Source organism: Kwoniella botswanensis, chromosome 1, assembly GCF_036426115.1.
Source record: "Kwoniella botswanensis chromosome 1, complete sequence".
Classification (NCBI taxonomy): Eukaryota; Fungi; Basidiomycota; class Tremellomycetes; order Tremellales; family Cryptococcaceae; genus Kwoniella; species Kwoniella botswanensis.
Genome location: NC_088599.1, coordinates 13,021,403 through 13,041,479, shown reverse-complemented (window position 1 = coordinate 13,041,479; position 20,077 = coordinate 13,021,403). Strand labels below are relative to the sequence as shown.

Sequence of the window (20,077 nt, the reverse complement as noted above, 5' to 3'; positions counted from 1 at the left end):
GTACCGATGAGTTTTGGGGTATCATGTCGAAGTAGATATGTAGATTATACAGTACATGAGATAGTTAGAAACAAATACGTTCATGCATTTGGCATATTCAATGTCATGAGATGAGAGCGTGCGATTGAACGATGATTCATAAATATATATTTTTCTGTTAAATTACCTTGAATGACATCTAATTTACAACTTATCACTACGACTGGACTAATCTGGAGAAAAAATATATCATATGAAGAGATAGAGAGAAAGAAATGCGAAAGAGATAATACTAAGAACCAGGAAATGAGAGGGTTGAAACCCGATAAGAAGACTGAAGTCATCGAAATGTGAAGATGATAAGGCCCGTTGAGGACATGGTTTGTGTATCCGTATGTTGAACTACCAAAAGAAAAATGTAGGATTAAAGTTCCATTCCCACTAGAACCCATTTTCTTATATCCCATTCCCATCCACCCAGAGTCTTCGAGGGCGATTTCAATACTTGGCCACCAACATACATTAAAGAATGTAATGTTTCAGCCAAAACATCTTGTTCGGCCTCTTCTCGATCTAACACTAAAACTAGGTTATTCGCTTCTAGGGCATCTGACGATAAATCCAATAAGGCAGTTAAAGATTCTCTTATATCCATACCATACATCACTCCTCCAGTTCCACCGGATGATTTCGGGGGAGAGATGGATAATAATGGATCGTGAGGTCTAAGAACTTGAGAGAAGTTAGGTGATAATGTTTCTGGACGGAAAGCTCCTTCATTAGTGGAATTAGTTTCCATGTGCACGAAGACGGTTCTACCGTTTTTAGCTGTATCGACGATGAATCCCTTGAGAACGTTGGATGGCGGAGTGACTATTTCTAATGTTGTTGAGAGGTTGGTTATGGTTTGGAAATGGGTTGGAAAGATTGATGAGATCAAGGAGATGATTTGTCTCTCTCGCTTATCAAGGCGGGAAGTTCTAGTTTGAGTAGATGGTAGGTTGGATTTTGAAGGTTGAGGTGGAGAAGTATTACTGTCACTGAGTGAAGAGGATGATACGGGTGTAAGAGGAAGGGAGGTCGATTGGATGTGATGAGGGGTTGTCGTTGATATGGGTATATCGACGGAGGGGGTGAATGATGAGGGAGGTGTAAGAGGATCGACCTGGATGGATCGTCCAGGTTGTTGAGAGAGGGATTCGAGCAGGTAGGACGTCAGAGGTTCTCTCATAGTCTCTGACGACTCGCTGGCGTCGTTGCCCTATAGAGAGTGATTTACTATCAGCTGTTACCATTCGTGTTCGAGTAGAAGCAACTCACAGCCAGTGTCCTCCTCCTGCCTTCTTCAAACCCACTGCCGGCCTCCGCCAGCGAAAGAAGCGTAAGAAGTCGAGGGATTCTCCGGATCTTCGGCGTAGACGTAAATCTGTCCACCTTGTCCACCTGCCCTGGCTATAGCCAGAGGTGGGTTGGGGTTATCATTCGCAGAGAAAAGTAAGGGAGAAGATGTCGAGCAAGCCCCTGCGCCAGCGTTTCCCAAAGCGCCGCTACAATCAAATCATATCGCAAAATCAGCTGATGCAGAGGGGTAGAGAAAGGCAGGGAAGAGACGAACTCACGCGGGGCAAAGATTTCGGTTGATATTGATACTCTTGGTTGGGTGACTCATGATAGGCTATATAATCTTTGATAGGTCGGGCGTCTTGCCAAATAGGGGGTTTTATCTTTCGATAAAGAAAGGTTCAATCGAATGAGCTGAAAGCAGGGAGCTGTAGCTGATGGTGAAGACGTTGCTATGGTCGATTTGATGGTGTCTAGAAACAGAAGATTGAAGAAACACAGAAGAAGAAGAAGAAGGACACACAGTGCCGAGACACGCACACTGGCTTTGCTAATCTCATCTCATCTCAGTGAGTGAGTGCTAAGGGTGGCGCAATCAGCGGTGGCAAAAAAATCGCAAGGGAGAAAGGAGGGTCGTGAAAGGGAAGTTGTGTGGATTGAAGGGTTTGATCGGAGAAAAAAAAGATAATGTCCCAGAGCTGACTCGAACAGCTGTCTCCACAGAATTGTAGCTTCACCACAATGTAACGTACTGACCACCTATACGACTGAGACCCTGCTTAAGGTATCATCAAATTTCGAAAGGCTAACAACCGCTCCGGCAAAAAGGTCACTGCCTCTGCCGTTCTCCTCGTCGAGCAGGAAGGTTTGTCTCTTGAATGGTCCGATCAGCATCACTGAAATCCAGGCTCTGAGGGATATTGGTTTAGATCGTTCACCTTGTCCGATAGCGACGGATGAACCTACCTTTTGGGGTGGTATAACATCGCTTGAGCCGCCCTCTTGCCGAGGCAGTCCTCCTGTATGTCCATGCGAGGAGCAGTGATGTCCATATAGCGCAAGCAACTTGATCATAGAATGCCTATTTACAGGTAGATGCTGATGTGACATGGATGCCAAATCCTCAGCGAGTATGAAATTGACTGCAAATTAGGTAAGCTGGTTGCAAAGCAGCCTAATCTATATAGAGGATATCCCCGGATCAGTATTCGAGATAATCTTTGTCAAGTATATTTCAGATCAGGTATATCTACCTTCAATCTATAACCACCCTTCCTAAGTGTCATCTACCTGGAGATCGTTCGAAGCACCTCTGACAAATGACGATATATATATATATATTTATACATATATATATCCGGGAAAATCTATTCATGAAGCCATGCAAAATATGAAAAATGAATAATCTCTTACAAGCAAAAATAATACCCAAATATGTGTGTGTGCAATCCTCTCTATCTCTGACTTTTGTTTTTGATGGATCAAGTGCGTGTAATTCGTCACTAAAGTTCGAATAATTTCACCTCTTTGCCATTCTGAGTTTCTATACCTTTTTTCCTATCTTCTAAAATCGCTTCTGCCTTTGACCTCCAATCGGTATGTAACCATTCGGAAATTTGTTTCTCGTGATATTCTCTGGTCATTATCGGTAGAATGAATGGTTCGATGGGATGCAGAAGGGCTTGTCGAATGGCATCGACGAATTCAGTTTCGTTATTACGCAAGACATTATATATATGTCTGCCATTCAAACGAGGTCTCAGCCGTTGAAACCCGGATCCTAGTTCCGCAGAAAGGCAGAGGAGAACTTACGGCGGAGGTAACACTTTCAAAGTGTGATGTTGACTTTGAGCCCATGATTCAGGATCGTCCTTCTTACTCCCGGGATTCATCGAGTACTGCACATGTACACAAAGATCAGCTTCCCTCCATCGCGTTTTATGTCGATTCCGAGTAACGAAAAACCCACAGGATTGATAAATGGTATGCCCTAGAACGTCCGACCAAGATTCAGTCAGTGTGACCACTCGATGTGATGTCGCAACTTTCACTCACCAGACTCAAAGCAACATGAGGACTAGGCGAAATAGTCGGCCAACCGATACCCAACATAGCTCTTGAATTTGCCAACTGTCTCTCGAATTCCAATCTATCCATCTGACCTAGATTTCTTACTCCTGCCGGAACCTCCATGGGAATCTCCTTTTGTTGAGCGGCATTTCGATCATCTTTACATCCGACGACGAATTCGAAACCTGGGAATTCTTTTTCCAAAATGTTCTTCGCTCTTAGGAAGATTCCCCGATCTTCCCATGCTGGTTGAGCACCCGGGTAGAAGTACCTCACGTACTTGGCTAGGATGTATACTTGGTACGGACGTGTAATAGCTGGAGTGTATGGTGGCGTTGTAGCAGGCTCTACCACGTATGGAATAAATGTGAAATCTGATGAACAACGAATGATAATTAGTCCTCGTGAAGGAGCTGAGACAGTTGACTCACTTCGAGGTTTCTTCGAATAACCAAATTCCGAGTGCACGTTCCAGGCGTCACCTACGGTTGAGGTGTAGTGATCTGGGAAGTAGTTGTAGACAAAGAACTGTGTAATCAATTTTCAGCATTCGTCATATTGGGGCAGTGACTCTGTCCTTGCTCTCCTTTCTCAAAAGGCTGTGCTTCGTGAATGAATGGATAATTCACCTTCCAGGCGGGTATACCATTCCCTCGCCCATGGGTTTTCACCTGATCGTCGAAAGTCCCGTACTGACCAGTCCTCCAAGCGATAATAGCCTGATTTTCAAGTGTCATGTCAGTTACAACAATAAACACATCTCTCGCTGTCATATCCGATACATATGACTCACCTTGACCATGTCAGGTATCTGATTGTAGAGATAGTGCATGTAGGCTATTGGATTAGCATCAATCAGCGAATTCTTGTCGGTATTTGGGATATGTGACATTGTTTTACTCACGCCAATCATCTCTAGCGTGTAGTAGCGTGTATCCCCACTTCTCGAGAGTATCCACCTACTTCGATCATCAGCATGTTGGCCTGGCAAGACAGTATGGATAACTTACTAATGAATGTGTCCATATACCTTCACCGCCCATGTATCCTTCATATATATGGAAATGTGCGTGTATGTATCCCAAGATGATCACCTAGATTTCATTGGATGAGAATGGCATAATCAGCTTCGACTGGAAGCTCATGAGCAAGAAAAGGTAGACAGACGATACTCACGTTCGTCTGATTTTCCCTACAGGTGTTGGTAGCAGTACAAACAGCCAATTTCCTCAATTCCACATCCGAGTGAAATTTATAATCCTCCCTACCACCTCCCCAATGAGGGTTCGGTGGGAAATACGGCTGCATATTATTGGCATATTCATACTGTTTCAATGCCAACTCCCTCTCGGCAGGTATCAGATTCGCTATCTCTTCTGGTATTACCCCTCCAGATGCTGTTGATGGATTCTGCCATGATGAGGGTAAAAGATATGACGTGGATAATGAAGCAGAGGTGGATGTTGCTGATCGATAGAATGTTATGAGAAGGACGGTCGCGAATATCAGGAGGAAGAGGTTCCGTATCGACCGGGATATCGTTATGGTTATCGTCCCTGCCATTTTGATCTGGGCCACTTGATTGAGGGGATCAAGATCTATTTTCTAATTTCTATATTCTTCGAAAATAAAAATAAAGATAGCAGACAGGAATGGAGAGAGCGGAGCCGTGATGGTTGGGAAGTGTGGAGTCGCGTTGATCTATTTGTTCACTGATAGCACATGTTTACGAGAGTGGAAGAGACACGTTGGAATCTAGTACGGTAAGGCGTACTGCTGATCTGTGTATGTTTAAGGTAGAGCAGATTTTCGATTGGATTTTGACCAATTGTCTAAGTTAACTCTATGTGAACCGGACGCGAATAACCAACCGTCGAGGTGTTATAATTCTTAGTTCAGGTTCAGGTGTTCAGTGTTCGATTGTACCAGTCACTCTTGCCCACGAAAGAGAGTGGTAAAGTATTCAGGTCCCGCAAATGGTAAGTCACAGGCTCCTTTCCTCGATGGATCATCAAAACGTTAGTACCGGTATCTATTCCTTTAAGGGCGTGCATAAGTTCCTGGAGCTTGAGCAGAGGAATTACCGAAAGAGGCCATACAAAGGGAAAAACTGTACTCAACACATGGCGTAGCGTTTCAACCTCACTCTCAAGGGGTACAGGCAGGAATACCTCGATGCATATAAAAATCAGGTAGCGGGAAGGTAAGCTTTTTCACAGGATTGTTGATCTGGTAGAAGAAGTGGATGAGAAGGCGTCGAATCATTGAAGAAATCAAGTCGGTCGTTTCTCAGGCTGGCGTGTAGCCGTCTTGGATTCGGATTGTGCAGTCAAAGTCTTCCATGCTCTTGCTACTAGGCAAACAAGTCCCCTGTCTATCTATGCATTCCAGTGATCACGTTCAATTTCACTATCCGCGGCAGTATGGTCTGGAGAATCGAAAAATAGAAACAGCCAAGCTTAGAGCAAGCTGCATGGTAGAGCAAAAATGAAACGCCACATCAACGGGATTACGAGAAGTTGTCGGCGATTTAACCGTGAGATGGAGGTTGGATGTTGGAGGTCTGGTGAAATGTTCAAAGTCAAAATGTTGCAGTCGTTAGATCAGCTACACATCAAGTGGTCTTCGAAAAGCTTCACTCACGTCATATCAGAACGACCATGTCCACTAGACACGCCGCCACACGCTTGCTAGCCCGAGCGGGAAGCTCACGACAGACCCTCGCCCCCATCGCAACTCGAGCTGCATCTACATCCACGTCGACCCCCGCCGCCTCATCCTCCTCTTCATCTTCGTCATCTTGGCAACCAGCTCTTCCAGCTGGAATATCACCAGCATACGACGCAGCTTTATCTTACCTCTCTTCTCATCAGTCTACGACACTCTCGAAACTCGACAGATTACGTTCGAGAGTAGATGCGAACAATCCCGACCCGGATTTATTGCAGAGGATCGATCAATTGGAAGTAGAGGCATACAGCAATGATCCGGCTATTCGAAGGTCATTCAGAGAGACGGGCGGGAAAGGTCAGATGGGTCAGACGATCTTCAGGTGGCTGAGCGAAGAGAAATGGAGAAAACAAGGTGGTTTGGATCTACTCATGCAAAGGTTGTTACAGATGAATGTCGTGCCCGATTTATTACCCACTTTACCACCTACTTCACCTCTTACCATTACCCTCAACCAAGTGATAGAACCTGGATCGATCCAACCTCCCTCCTTATTCTCCGAACCACCAATCATACATTCCCAGCTATTCCATCACCCCTCTTTACCCACTACCACACAGGCGAATCCCGAGGCGTTACATACGTTATTGGTGATTGATCCGGACTCTCCGTCTCATGAGACACACTCGTTCCAACAGCGAGTACATTTCCTCAAGCGAGACATTCCCTTATCGGTCCTCTCCGGCGAGGTCAACCTGGCAGATACAGCTGTAGGAAAAGAGGTGTTGGGATGGGAATCACCAGCTCCGGAACAAGGTACACCAAATCATCGTTATGTATTCCTACTATTCCGACAAACGCAATCACAGTCATCTTCGTCCGTGAACTCAAGAGAAGATTTCGATCTGAGACAGTATCTAAGTGAGAATGACCTGGTGATAGATGATTTAGTTGGGATCAATATGTTTAGAAGTAAATGGTCTCTCGAAGAGAACGAATTCATAAATAATGTGTATATCAGCCAAAGAGGTGTAGAAGGAGGAGCACCGGTATATGGTAAAGTACCCAAACAAGTTAGGTATGGATATCCGATGTCAGCCAAGAGACAACGTATAGAAGAGGCTAGAGAAGATGCGTGGAACAGTGCGGTTGCGGAGCTGGAGGGGTTGGTACATGACGTAGAGGGATTAGCTGGATCTGCTGAAGAAACGGAGAAGGTGAGAGTGTAAGTAGAGGTTATAAGTACATCATACGTAGCGTCATGCATATTGCATTGAGTTTTCGTTTTCGTTTTATGAAAAGGTTTTGGGCTTGTTCTTACTATGTTGGTGATACCTATGAAGCATATCGACATCTAATTCTATTTGTTCGTCAGCTTGGTGCGGATATGCATTGTTGCCGAGGGGATGGTAGCATCAATTATCATAGGCGTACTCACTGTCTTATTTCGCGCACATATTACTATTTCGGAGTACATTGATTGCTCGATGTCTGTCGCTGCTAGTGACGCCTCACCTGAAGCTAACTCATCATATATATGACTTGCCACGCCAGCGAATTGATAAATCACCCAGGTAAGGTTGAAAGTCAAGAATGAGCGCCTCTCTATATTCCAAGCTGCATCAATGAACACCTTAGTGGGAGCTCCTCAATACCTGTTCGTATCTAGGTAGTCCTTGTATGCCCAGATCGTTCCAACCACTTTGTCCAAATTTCGAAGTTTATGGTAGGTATTTTGAGTAAGTCAAGAGTGAAACGAGCCTGCCAAGGTTTGGTTCTACCAGTCTCGTAAGCTAAGCGGCTTTGACGTCTTGAGACGGTCCGTTGACAGTATTGCAGCTCCACGATGGTACAAAGCCACGAGGAAATTGGGTAAAACACTGCATCGAATCTGGTCTTTGATCCTACCCAAGCCCTCTGCCATTGAAGAGCGACTTCGTTGGTATGTTAAATCAGCCGGTGGTGTTCAAATTCATTGTAGATTTTTTTTCCTCACAATTGCCCACTAACAATGGTCTGGGGTGCTGACTATGCGAGAGAGAGGTGCCCTAAGTTGGGACACCCCGTTGCTATGACACTGGGGGAGACACGAGGCGTCGCAGTCGTTGAAACCTCAATCTGTTTGTCAGTTGTCTAGTCGTACCAATCTCAACGATATTATCCCGACTGTATACCTTTTCTGGTTTCACTGGTCTCAATGAATCGATAAATCAAACTCGCTCTCTATTGTTCCACGGACGCTCCTCTTCATCCACTGGTCTTTTTTCACCGTGATCGTTTTCGTAAGTCGATGAAGATGATAGAGCACACGACGTCAAGCGGCAGAGCTGTAATGATCTTTTGTTAGACACCGCAAGATTCAGATGTTGAATACAGAATTTGAGGACTCGAGCTGCGACGGAAGGGAGCCAAGCTATCACTGTTGAATGCTGTACTATGTCATTCCTTCGAGTGCCACTAATCGCATTGACCCAATTACGCATATGCATCGCCGATAGCACCGACCAACCAGATCTCGCATGTGTACGCATCATCCAAGTCAGACGTTTCAAGCAAAGATCTCAGGCCGTTTCATAATTCGTACCAAACAGTACGTATATTGACAGAAGACAGTAACGTACTTCCCGAATCAAGGCGAGATTTGCTGCATCCGGTTGTCGTTGGTCAGAGTACATACCCAAAGTAGATCGTTGCGATGAGATCTGTTTGTGTGTGCAGATCTCACCTGAGTGTATGATAGCACTGCAGATACAACATCCTGATCACTCAACGAAAAAACGGTGCCGCGCATTTTTAATGTTCATTCATGTACCAATTTTCAGATGAACACCGGAATCATCATGCTTTAATTGGTGGTGGGACTTTACCTATGTATGCATCGCCTTGGCTAATTGTCTTTTGTTCAGCCTCGTCCGTCATCATGCTCCTGTACGATATGTACGCGTCCAGCCTTAGCCTTAACCTTGTCGGGTTCTTGGACGGTAGAAGCACCGAGATGTACCGTGTACTGTGAAAAATTAGAAGAATAGATGGAAATTCAGGGTAGGCAATGACAGAATCGCAAAAGCACGGCACGGTAGGAGAGACAGGTAAGGCAGGGTAAAAAGAGAAACAGAAGAGAGAAAATAGAGCGCGTTCCCACTGAGATTCTTTCCGTTGATTTACTCCGCCCCGCCACACTCACCTTTGGTAGCTTGGTTACATTACAACTCCGATGTCTAATCCCAATTACGATCACACTCCTATTAGATTGTGTGGTTGTGTTACGACTGTTGTTTGCTTCTGATACCGACTGCCCGGGCGCGACACTGCAGCAGTAACATCCTAACAGACGAGACAACCATCCTATTCATATCCCTATACTAATTTATATCACCATACTTATTTCACCTCTCCATACTTCATCTAATTCCTTTCTATCGCTCCATCATCATCATCATCACCACCTGCCATTCGCCATTGAACGAGGAGTGAGATATTCAACACGGAAAGGGAGAAAGAAAGATTCAACTCGCTCGAAGCGCGTTCAGCTTTAATTTTTCAATCGGGATCCTATACCTACCGCTTGGATCGTCCATCACACTCTTCTTTCCACCTTCTCGTCACTGCTACGGTACTCATCGAGCCAAGTAGGTTTCAAGCGAGTCCCGCAACCACCTCACCCTCCCAAAGGGGAATCCCCCCTCAATATCAACTGTAATCGATAATCACGAATTTTCACGACCCGACATACTCCGCTTGGTTCACGCCCATCATGTTTTCCTCATCTTCATCACGACGCTCATCGATATCACCCCTCCCCTTACTACTCACACTCCTGGCCACTGCACTGTATGTGACCGGTCTGCCGTATAATGAAACGCTGGATCCATGGAATTTGAATAAGAACCAAGGTATATATGAATTTTCGTATCGATCATCACGTTAACGTTACTGCTGTGCTAACATCAGGATTTTCTCTTCTCGTTTAGATGCCGGTGACGATGTACTGCAGTATACAACCACTCGATCGAACAAAACATACACACCTTCCCCGGACAATTGGCGTGTGAGTATCGCCGTTCCACCGATTGTTGCATTTGCAGCGTACTAATTGAGATTTTGCTCCGATCAGTCGTTACCAACATACACGCTGCTTCTTGATAAATGGATCGATGGTGCACCTGACAACAATGATTTCTATGGCCTCAAGTACGAGTATGATATCAAAGAAACTCAATTGAGAGCAGGAGGTGATGCTCCAGGTTTAATGGATGATCGTGGTCTAGACTATCTTCAGGCAATGGGTTATAAGGCAATCTATATCGCTGGTACCAATTTCCTAAACATGCCTTGGCAAGCGGACGGTGAGCAAAATTGCCCTCCGTACATCCTGATCTTACCAGCAGCAATGGCTGATTTGATGGCTTGCAGGTTATTCGGCTATCGATTTCTCCCTATTGGACCCTCATTATGGTACACTCGATGATTGGGTCAAACTCATCGATAAGATGCACGCAAGGGGAATGTACATCATCTTGGATTTCACGGTCGGTACTATGGGTGATTTAGTCGGGTTCGAAGGGTGAGTTCGGATCTCAGGACACCCAACACGCTTGCTCATCTTCCTCCTTAGTTACCTCAACGTGTCGACGCCCTTCTCGCTCGATGAGCACAAAGCCCAATGGAAGTTGCCGGATTACGCTCCATGGGGCTTCCAAGAGTACCCCGATTTCAAATTCACCAATACCTACAATGATTCATGTACATACCCCACCTTCTATGAAGACGATGGCTCCATCTATGATCCTGGAAAAACTGGTTGTTACGCCAGTGACTTTGATCAATACGGAGATATCGAAGCTTTCGGTGTGTTGTGAGTGGTATTGTAACGTTATCTATCATGTTACTCCAGCTCACTCCTTTTCTCAGCCCTGATTGGCAACGACAACTTGCAAAGTTCGCTTCCGTACAAGATCGACTTCGAGAATGGCGTCCCCAAACCATGGACAAGATCAAGGTATTCAGTTGTTTGACCATTCAAGCCCTTGATGTGGACGGTATTCGTATCGACAAAGCCACTCAGGTCACCGTAGACGCTCTTGCTTCTTGGTCAAACCACACGAAAGAGTGTGCTGCTGCTGTAGGAAAGAACAATTTCTTCATTCCTGGTGAAATCACTGGTGGTAACTCTTTCGGTGCTGTTTACATCGGTCGAGGAAGAGCAAACAACTTGCCTCCTACCTTCGACTCCGCCGTGAACATGACTCAGGACCAATCACAATACTTCTTGCGAGACCAGGGTCAGATCGCTCTCGACTCGGCCGCTTTCCATTATTCCATCTACCGATCCCTCTGTCGATTCTTGGGAATGGACGGTAACTTGCAAGTAGCCTACGATGTTGATGTCAATTTCGTCACCGCCTGGAACACAATGGTATTATCCAACGAGTTCCTCAACTCCCAAACAAACGAATTCGATCCTAGACATATGTACGGTACAGGAAACCAAGATGTATTCCGATGGCCTGGTCTTACGAATGGTACAGAGAGACAACAACTGGGGCAGTTTGTCAACAACTTGTTGATGCCAGGTATACCTCTCGGTTGGTACGGTGAAGAACAAGCTTTCTACCTGCTCGATAACTCTGCTTCCAATTATCTGTATGGTCGTCAATCGATGGTGTCCAATCAAGCTTGGAAGCGTCACGGTTGTTACAAGCTCGGTTCCAGTCAGTACTACAACATGCCTTACGATAAAGTCTTGACTGGTTGCGAAGACGATTGGAACTCCCTCGATCACTTTGACGCCACCGCCGAACCTTTCCGAGGTATCAGGAACATGTTCTGGTTACGTTCCGAATTCCCTTCGCTGCAAGATGGTTTTGGTCTAGTAACTCGAGGAAATTGGACCAACTTCATCCAGCTTCCCGGTTCGAATCAAACGCAAACTGAGCTCGGTATGTGGACTGTCACCCGTGCACCTTTGGCGGTTCAAGAAGGGCATGGCGCCTTTGGCACCAATGGTACTCTCGACCAAGCAGTTTGGTTGATCTATACCAACGAAAATTACACCAAGACATACTCATTCGACTGTAAAGCAGACGGCTGGATCTCATCACCTTATCAATCCGGTAACACAGTCAGAAACCTGCTTTATCCGTTTGAGACATATAATCTTGAAGACTCCCTCGATCCTTTCTATGCCAACGATGAGGCTCCTTGGAGAGGTTGTTTACCAGAAATCACCCTTCAGCCATTCGAATACAAGGCTCTCGTGCCGATCGCTCAATGGAAACAGCCTCCCCCGTCTTTGACCAAATTCTCACCCGGTCACGATTACCGAGCTGCATCGACCAACGGAGGTAATCTTGACATCAGCATCGAATTTGACACGGAGATGAACTGTGACAGTCTGAGGAATGCTATGACCCTGACACAATCCATTGGAGGAAACACAGCGACCCCCGCTCTGTCCCAAGGTACTTGTGGTACTATAGCTGATGCGGACCAAGAAGCTCCCTACCTCGTATCAGTGGCCCCCGGATCATGGCGATGGACTGGTCAAATCGAGAACGCTGTGGATGGTATCTATAAAATCACCGTTGGTAACGTCTCGACTCAAGATAATGGTCTCTCCACTGGTTCCACTGCACACTTCCTTATCCGTGTCGGTAGCACTGAGAACCCTATGGTTTACCCCGAACAAGCTGATTACAGTAGCACCCTTTTCTCTGTCTCTGGAGACACCTACTCATTGAACCACTCTGCTCCCGGTGCAGATCAATTCCGATATTCCGCTGATTTCGGACAAACTTGGTCTGCTTGGCAAGATTACGAAAGTACCAGTACCCTCAATGCCACCATGTTCACTAGTAAAGACATTTGGTGGGATGGTGATCACGTCATTGTGCAATACTACAGTTCTTTTGCCGGTTCCTCCAATCACCAAGTGCATGCCGATGCTAATTGGAAGGAGAATTACCGAAGATATTACCCTCAAATCCTGGCAAGAGGTTCTTTCAATACTTGGGGTTATGATCTCGGTGCTTCTGCTCATCTCACACTCCAAAGTGATCACACTTGGCGAATGCCTATCATGGCTGCTTGGCCATCTTACATCCAACTCAACATCTGGTCCTACGATGATTACTTCTATGGTGATGTCGACGGCGATGGTGTTATCGATCGATTCCCTCCCAACTCGCAGACTGCCAACTACCTCAACATGTCCGTCCCTCCTGCACCTCATCTCGCTTGGAATCTCTTCGTTAACGACAAGACTGGTGAATGGAGTACCGAACCTATCGGGACTGAGACTGTCACAACTGTGGCCTTCGCCCTTCTTCTCATTATTCCAGCGATCACTGCGTTCGGTGCTGCCCTTGCTTTCAGATACTCTTTCTACTCTATCAAGGTCAACAAGTGGGGTCTCAAACCGAACAAAGGCGCTAAAGAGACCTCGTACTTCCCTATCGTCGGTGGACACGGTGAAAAGAAAGGCGATCTCAACGAGAAAGGCGGTATCGTGGCTCTCAACGAGAAGAGCTCCAAGGCTCCTCACAAAATTATCGGTTGGCCAGAAGATCAAAACAAACGACGAAAAGTTCTCATCGCCACTCTGGAATACGAAATTATCGATTGGAAACTCAAGGTCAAAATTGGTGGTCTTGGTGTGATGTCCACTCTTATGGGTAAAGCCATGAGTGATGTCGATTTGATCTGGGTTGTACCTAAAGTTCAAGACCTCGAATATCCTCAAGGGGAATACGCTGAACCTATCGAAGTCATCATCTTTGGTGAACCGTACCTGATCGAAGTTGAAACTCACCAACTTGACAACATCACCTACGTTATCCTCGATTCCCCCGTTTTCAGAGCTCAAACTAAAGCTGATCCTTACCCTCAACGAATGGACGACTTGTCTTCCGCTATCTTCTACTCTACCTGGAACCAAGCTATTGCCGAGACCATCCGACGATACCCCATTATCGATATCTACCATATCAACGATTATCACGGTGCTCTGGCTCCTCTCTATTTGCTTCCTAAGATCGTTCCTACCTGTCTGTCATTGCACAACGCCGAATTCCAAGGTTTATGGCCTCTCCGAACTAAAGATGAAATGAAAGAAGTTTGTGCCGCTTTCAACATCCCCAAAGAAGTCTGCAGTAAATACGTCCAATTCGGTAACACCTTCAACTTGCTTCACGCTGCTGCCAGTTTCATCTCTCACCATCAGAAATCGGTCGGTGTAGCTGGTGTATCTGATAAGTATGGTAAACGATCCTGGGCTCGATACCCTGCTCTCTGGACCTTGCGAAACATCGACTCGTTGCCTAACCCCGATCCTACCGATATTGCTGCTCTCGACGAACAACCTCTCGCCGTAGACAAGATCCAGATTGATACCGAAGCTGAATCCAAACGTCCCGAACTCAAGAGACAAGCTCAGGAATGGGCAGGTATTAAGCAAGATCCCAACTCTGATCTATTCGTGTTCGTCGGTCGATGGTCCAAACAAAAGGGTGTTGATCTTATTGCCGATGTCATGCCCAGTTTGCTGGAGAAGAAGCCCAAGATTCAACTCATTTGTGTCGGTCCCGTCATTGATTTATATGGTCGTTTTGCTGCTGAAAAACTTGCTCGACTTATGGAAATGTACCCCGATCGAGTCTTCTCCAAACCCGAATTCACCTCGCTTCCTCCATATCTGTTCAGTGGTGCCGATTTCGCTCTTATCCCATCTCGAGATGAGCCCTTCGGTTTGGTAGCTGTTGAGTTCGGTCGAAAAGGTGCTTTGGGTGTCGGTTCTCGTCTTGGTGGTCTTGGTCTTATGCCTGGTTGGTGGTTCCCTGTCGAGTCTAGTGCGACGGCGCACATGCTTTCTCAATTGACCAAGACGATCAAACTCGCTTTGAAGTCCACTGAAGAAGAGCGTGCTATTCTCAGAGCTCGATCTGCCGTCCAACGTTTCCCTGTAGTCGAATGGCGTCAACGGTTGGAAGACTTCCAAAAGCGGAGTATCTCAACTTCTCGTCAACTTGCTGGTGAACAAGCTTGGGGTTACGATCTTGTCGACTCGTCCGTCAACGGTTTCTACGCTCAAGGTGATAATGGTTCTGTAACTTCACTCGCTAGAGGAGAATGGGGTAGATCGGCTACTCCCGATTCTACCGCTCCCAACTCTCCTATGCCAGGTCACTCTCCTTTGACCGGTGGCGATAATCCCGGTTATTTCGATCCCAACACTCCCATGGCTGGTTCAAACAACGGTTTACTCGGTGCTGGTGGTGCAAACTATCACAAGAGATTCGACAAGAATGCCAACAGACAATCAGCTGAATCATTCTACGATGAAGATCCCAACGCTTCTCCATTGTACTACGAAAATAAACGAGCGTCTCGAGGTGGCAAACCTAAATTCTACGGTTACGATGACGAAGATGCGCCTTCCTCACAAGGCAGTTCAGATCACGGTGATACTACTGTGGTCGGCTCTGCTACGTCTGCTCGGGGTGGTCAATCTGCTGCTCAATCTTACGACAATTTCTTAGCTGCTGCGAACAAACAATTTGCTCGAAACAACGGTGGCAAAAATGCTCCTGATCCATACTTCGATAACCGACAGTCCATGGACGCTGGTACACCTTCACGACCCTTCACAGTCCACTCCCGTGTATCCTCTTTCGATTCTATTTCTTCCATTGTCGATGAGAAGGGTTCTTCACCACTCAACAAGGCTATGGAGACTTTCACTGACTCTGATGGTGAAGTCGCTCAAAGTTTCGTACAGAAACTAAGAGATTTATCTGCGGATAACTCCAAGGGTGATTTGTGTATCGAGAAGTTCCTGATCAAGAGTGAAAAGGCTTTCTTCGATGAAATCAAGAAGGAAAAGATATCTGGTGAGTTGGATTTCTGCCACGTATAACACCTGTCAACTGACACATCGTTTCACTCGCTTAGCTATGTCATTGCGATCTTCAAGAGATTCATTCATCCAATCGAGAGCACCAAGTATGATCGACGGATTCAGACCTGAGTGTAAGTTGAACTTGTAATCTTGAATGAAGTTTAGGCTTGACTCCCTAACGCTTTTAGATAATCGTCGTGATTCCTCAATAGCCCCATACTCGAACTCTGGACATGGCCATGACGATCACATGGATCACTATGGTGGAAATGGTGGAGACATGTATGATGATCCTGGACCTTCCGATGCTCACATGACAAGACTTCAAATCTTCATGGGTAGACAAATCGCTGGATGGCCATTGTATTCTATCATCATCTCCCTTGGTCAATTGCTATCTGCTGTGAGTGGTTTCGCGTCCCATTCGATGATTGGAACAGGGCTGATGATGATCACGTCCATTTAGACATCCTTCCAATTGAGTTTACTTGGTGGATCCAATGTGCAGAAAGAAGTCGACTTGTACATCATCTGTTCAATCTTCGTGGTCGCTACTTTGGCTTGGTACACTTTGTTCAGGATGAAGCCATCGGTCTGGTGTTTGAGTCTTCCTTGGGCAACGTGAGTTCACGGGTTCTCTCATGCTGGTACTCGAGAAGTCTCGCTGACATCCCTTATAGCTTCGCTGTTGCCTTCTTCCTCATCGGTCTTCCATCCCTCCACGGTGCTCTACTCGGCCCTCGAATCACTATTACCCGAGTTGCCACATGGTTTTACGCTATCGCATCTTCAGCAGGTTTCCTCTTCTTCGGTCTTAACTTTGGTGAAGAGGCTGGCGCAGCTACGGAAGTATGGGTCACTCGAGCTTGTATCGTTCAAGGTTTACAGCAAATCTGGGTATCAGCATTATGGTACTGGGGTTACACACTTAACGGTACCGATCCTACCGAATACGTCCCTTCTCGAATCATCCTTTACATCACTTGGCCTCTCGCTGTGATATCTGCCATCTTCGCCTACCTTATGTGGGCGGGTATGCCAGAATATTACAGACAGATCCCACCTTATGTGCCCAATTTCTTCAAGACTCTGTTCCGAAGGAAACTGGTCATTTGGTTCTTGGTCTCTGAGATTTTGAGGAATTACTGGTTATCTGGACCATACGGTAGAAACTGGCAATACCTCTGGAACGCTTCGGATGTCGCTCGATGGGCTGTGGTCATCATGATCGTCATCTTTTTCATCGGTATCTGGGGTTTGTTCATGGGTATTCTCATCAGTAAGTGATCTTCCCTTCTTCACTCAGCTTAACATCTTGCTGATGAACATCATGCTTTTGTTTTGTAGAATACTCCAAAGTCCATTCATGGCTCTTACCTGTCTTTGCGATCGGTCTGGGATGTCCAAGATGGTGTCAGATGTGGTGGGGTACATCCGGTATGGGTCTCTATGTCCCATGGGGTGGTGTAGCTGGACCATACATCGGTACCTGCCTTTGGCTCTGGTTGGGTGTATTAGATGCGATCCAAGGTGTAGGTCTCGGTATGATCTTACTTCAGACTTTATCGAGATTGCACGTCTGTGCGACACTTGCCGGTGCTCAATTATTAGGTTCTTGTGTTGTTATGCTTGCTAGGTGAGTATTTGAACTATATAAGGCGAGTGATCAAATGCTGATTTCGTTTGTCTGATGCGTTGTAGAGGAACTGCACCTGACAAGGTCGGTCCAGGAAACGTCTTCCCCAATTTGGCTATCTGGGACATCAGCACAGGACAGAATAACCCATTCGTACATTGGGAATTTTGGTTGTGTCTCGTCTGTCAGATCGTCATTGTTATAGGGTACGCGTTCTTCTTCAGAAGAGAACAGTTGAGTAAACCTTAGAAGAGAGAGGAAGAGAACAAAATCAATCATCATTCATACCCCCTCAAAACTCCCGCAAATCATCAAACACAATTCACGAAACGAAAGAAAGAAAACACTATCAAACGCAATCAATGGATTCATGGACAATTTCTTTTTATATATATACACATTTGTTTTATCGTCTTTCCACTCTTCAACTTCTAACCTTTCATATATGGTCAAGCCGAGTCAAGTCAATTCTCAAAATGGATATTTTCATGTGCTGGATGAATTTGATTGATATATGAAGAAAGACGTACGAATTTTCCTTTTTTCCCCTTTACCATTTTTTGTTTTAACGTAGATTAAGATTCAGATCATGATATCTCCTTATATATACACCAATTTGTTAGTTTAGGTAGGATACGAATGGATGACAATGCATTTTTATGGATATGGTATATGGACATTAAATTGTTGATTAGAAATTTTGGATGATACATTTGATACGTGTGTTTTACAACGATATAAATTGACTCTCTAATGATCATCCTCTTCTTCACCTGGACAACCATCTGGTGCGTCCATCTCTTCAAACGAACTGTATCTGTATGAGCACCAAAAGCAGAATAGGTGTTCGGTACGGAGTTGATCGACCACGAATTGGAGGTAGGTCGATGGCTGGAGTATGAGAGTATCAGCTGATAGTTATCTTAGACAAAGAATAAGGTAGATTGTTGGAATCGCAATTGATTGTTTAACAGTGATGTTATTGAGAGACACCTTACCACTCACATCCATACTCAATACTCTCTTTGCTCCATTCACATGTTCTTCCCAATTGACACCCTTATACTCATCCTCGTTCTCATCCAACTTCTGAGTGGGCAATTTCTTGCCTTGTTCTTGACCTGGTTCGGAACCGTCTATTACTCCGAATCTTATCACACCTTCACCATCCTCGTCGTTGTCATCTGGTTTCAATGTCGATAACATATCCTTCCTCATCTGATCTCTTAACTTTGCGGCTGCACTGAGATTACTCTCTTTCTCGTAGCCCTCTACACCGCCCAGATTGGGCGGAGGCGAAGGAGACGGTGAGAATACCTGAGAAGGATAGATGTGTTTGAGTAGGGGTCGGGGGACCGTGGTGAGTGGTGAGAAAGGGAGGATGTGGAGGGGGTGGAACTGTGATCGATACAAGTCAGCCTGGCTGTCACTCGAAGTGCTTTTCTCTTGGTACATAGATATGATGGTGGGGACCGATGACTTCTAGGTCAGATAGAATCCGTTTCATTTTCTCTTTGCGTCTTTGATATCTGTTTTTCAATTGTAATATGCCATCATTGATGACGAAGAAATGGGATACACAACTCACCTTGACACCCTTCTCTATATCAAACTCCCTCAATTTTTCTCTCGCCGCCCTCCCTTTCCTTTCCCTCTCTTTCTCTCCATACTCTGCCCTCTGCCTCTCCCTAAACCCTTCCGTTTGGTTATTCAGCCTCTCCAATTTCTCAGGATCCAACGCATCGGGGTCTCTCCCTGACGTGTTCTTCGGTAGAGGAGGCGGAGAAGGTGATCTGGCTGATAAACCCTTACGACCTGACCACATTGATATCCTAATTGGTTCTATCCTATTCTTCGATATTGATGTTGAACCTATACCTCCTCGTTTGGGTTCGTCTTCGTCTTGATCTTCAAGTGCATCTCCAGGTAAGAACTTCGATCTTTTACCCAGTCCCCCGCCTCCTCGACTACCAGTAGTAGTAGAAGAAGGAGGAGGGGGAGATCGTTTTTTACCTAGTGATTCACCAACATTCCAACCCATCTTCTGCATCAATCCCATTCCCACATTCTTCTTCTCTGCCGGACTGTCAAACAAGCTGGTGGACAATCCTTCCTTTCTCCGCTGTTCTTCCAATTGTTTGAGAGGTAATTGATTCTTCGCTTGACCCATTCTCAACGATTTGAGCTGGTCGATATTACGCTTTTCACTATATGATTTCGTATTTTTGGAACTGGACGAAGAAGGGAGGTCGATCAGGTATTTGTCAGACATGAAATCGTCCTCGGAATCTGACATTGTGCAGTGTATGACTCTTGATGGTTGTTTAGCTTTAAGATTGCTTAGATGCACTGGCCGGAAAGTGTATTGTCTTGATGGTGTTGGATGGCAGGAATGGAGGTAGATGAGAGATGAGATGAGTTGACTGATCACTGATCTCCATGGTCCTAAGATATCGAAGGAAGGATTCGGATTCCGTCGGAAGCTT

At 45.6% G+C, this 20,077-nt stretch overlaps 5 protein-coding genes across 5 annotated transcripts; 2 read left to right on the top strand and 3 right to left on the bottom strand.

The window, feature by feature from the left end:
* Positions 1 to 403: 403 nt before the first annotated feature.
* L199_004920 (uncharacterized protein) lies at positions 404 to 1,648 on the bottom strand (the record flags this gene model as incomplete). The annotated part of the gene is made up of 3 exons (XM_064890637.1): positions 404 to 1,240; positions 1,331 to 1,526; positions 1,599 to 1,648. The coding sequence occupies 3 exons, from the start codon at positions 1,646 to 1,648 to the stop codon at positions 404 to 406; spliced, it is 1,083 nt and encodes a 360-aa protein (XP_064746709.1).
* Positions 1,649 to 2,822: 1,174 nt separating this feature from the next.
* On the bottom strand, positions 2,823 to 4,953 carry L199_004919 (uncharacterized protein; the record flags this gene model as incomplete). Its single annotated transcript, XM_064890636.1, has 10 exons — positions 2,823 to 3,060; positions 3,133 to 3,218; positions 3,290 to 3,310; positions 3,376 to 3,764; positions 3,822 to 3,918; positions 4,020 to 4,109; positions 4,184 to 4,227; positions 4,295 to 4,349; positions 4,401 to 4,484; positions 4,567 to 4,953. The coding sequence occupies 10 exons, from the start codon at positions 4,951 to 4,953 to the stop codon at positions 2,823 to 2,825; spliced, it is 1,491 nt and encodes a 496-aa protein (XP_064746708.1).
* A 1,097-nt stretch (positions 4,954 to 6,050) lies between these two features.
* Positions 6,051 to 7,289, top strand: L199_004918 (uncharacterized protein; the record flags this gene model as incomplete). Its single annotated transcript, XM_064890635.1, has 1 exon — positions 6,051 to 7,289. One exon carries the CDS (start codon positions 6,051 to 6,053, stop codon positions 7,287 to 7,289), a length of 1,239 nt encoding a protein of 412 aa, XP_064746707.1.
* Positions 7,290 to 9,814: 2,525 nt separating this feature from the next.
* Positions 9,815 to 17,840, top strand: L199_004917 (uncharacterized protein; the record flags this gene model as incomplete). Its single annotated transcript, XM_064890634.1, has 12 exons — positions 9,815 to 9,953; positions 10,032 to 10,108; positions 10,175 to 10,406; positions 10,474 to 10,624; positions 10,676 to 10,915; positions 10,972 to 15,947; positions 16,009 to 16,086; positions 16,168 to 16,358; positions 16,422 to 16,576; positions 16,636 to 17,234; positions 17,303 to 17,591; positions 17,657 to 17,840. The coding sequence occupies 12 exons, from the start codon at positions 9,815 to 9,817 to the stop codon at positions 17,838 to 17,840; spliced, it is 7,311 nt and encodes a 2,436-aa protein (XP_064746706.1).
* Positions 17,841 to 18,341: 501 nt separating this feature from the next.
* On the bottom strand, positions 18,342 to 19,887 carry L199_004916 (uncharacterized protein; the record flags this gene model as incomplete). Its single annotated transcript, XM_064890633.1, has 3 exons — positions 18,342 to 18,482; positions 18,597 to 18,989; positions 19,180 to 19,887. 3 exons carry the CDS (start codon positions 19,885 to 19,887, stop codon positions 18,342 to 18,344), a joined length of 1,242 nt encoding a protein of 413 aa, XP_064746705.1.
* Positions 19,888 to 20,077: the final 190 nt, after the last annotated feature.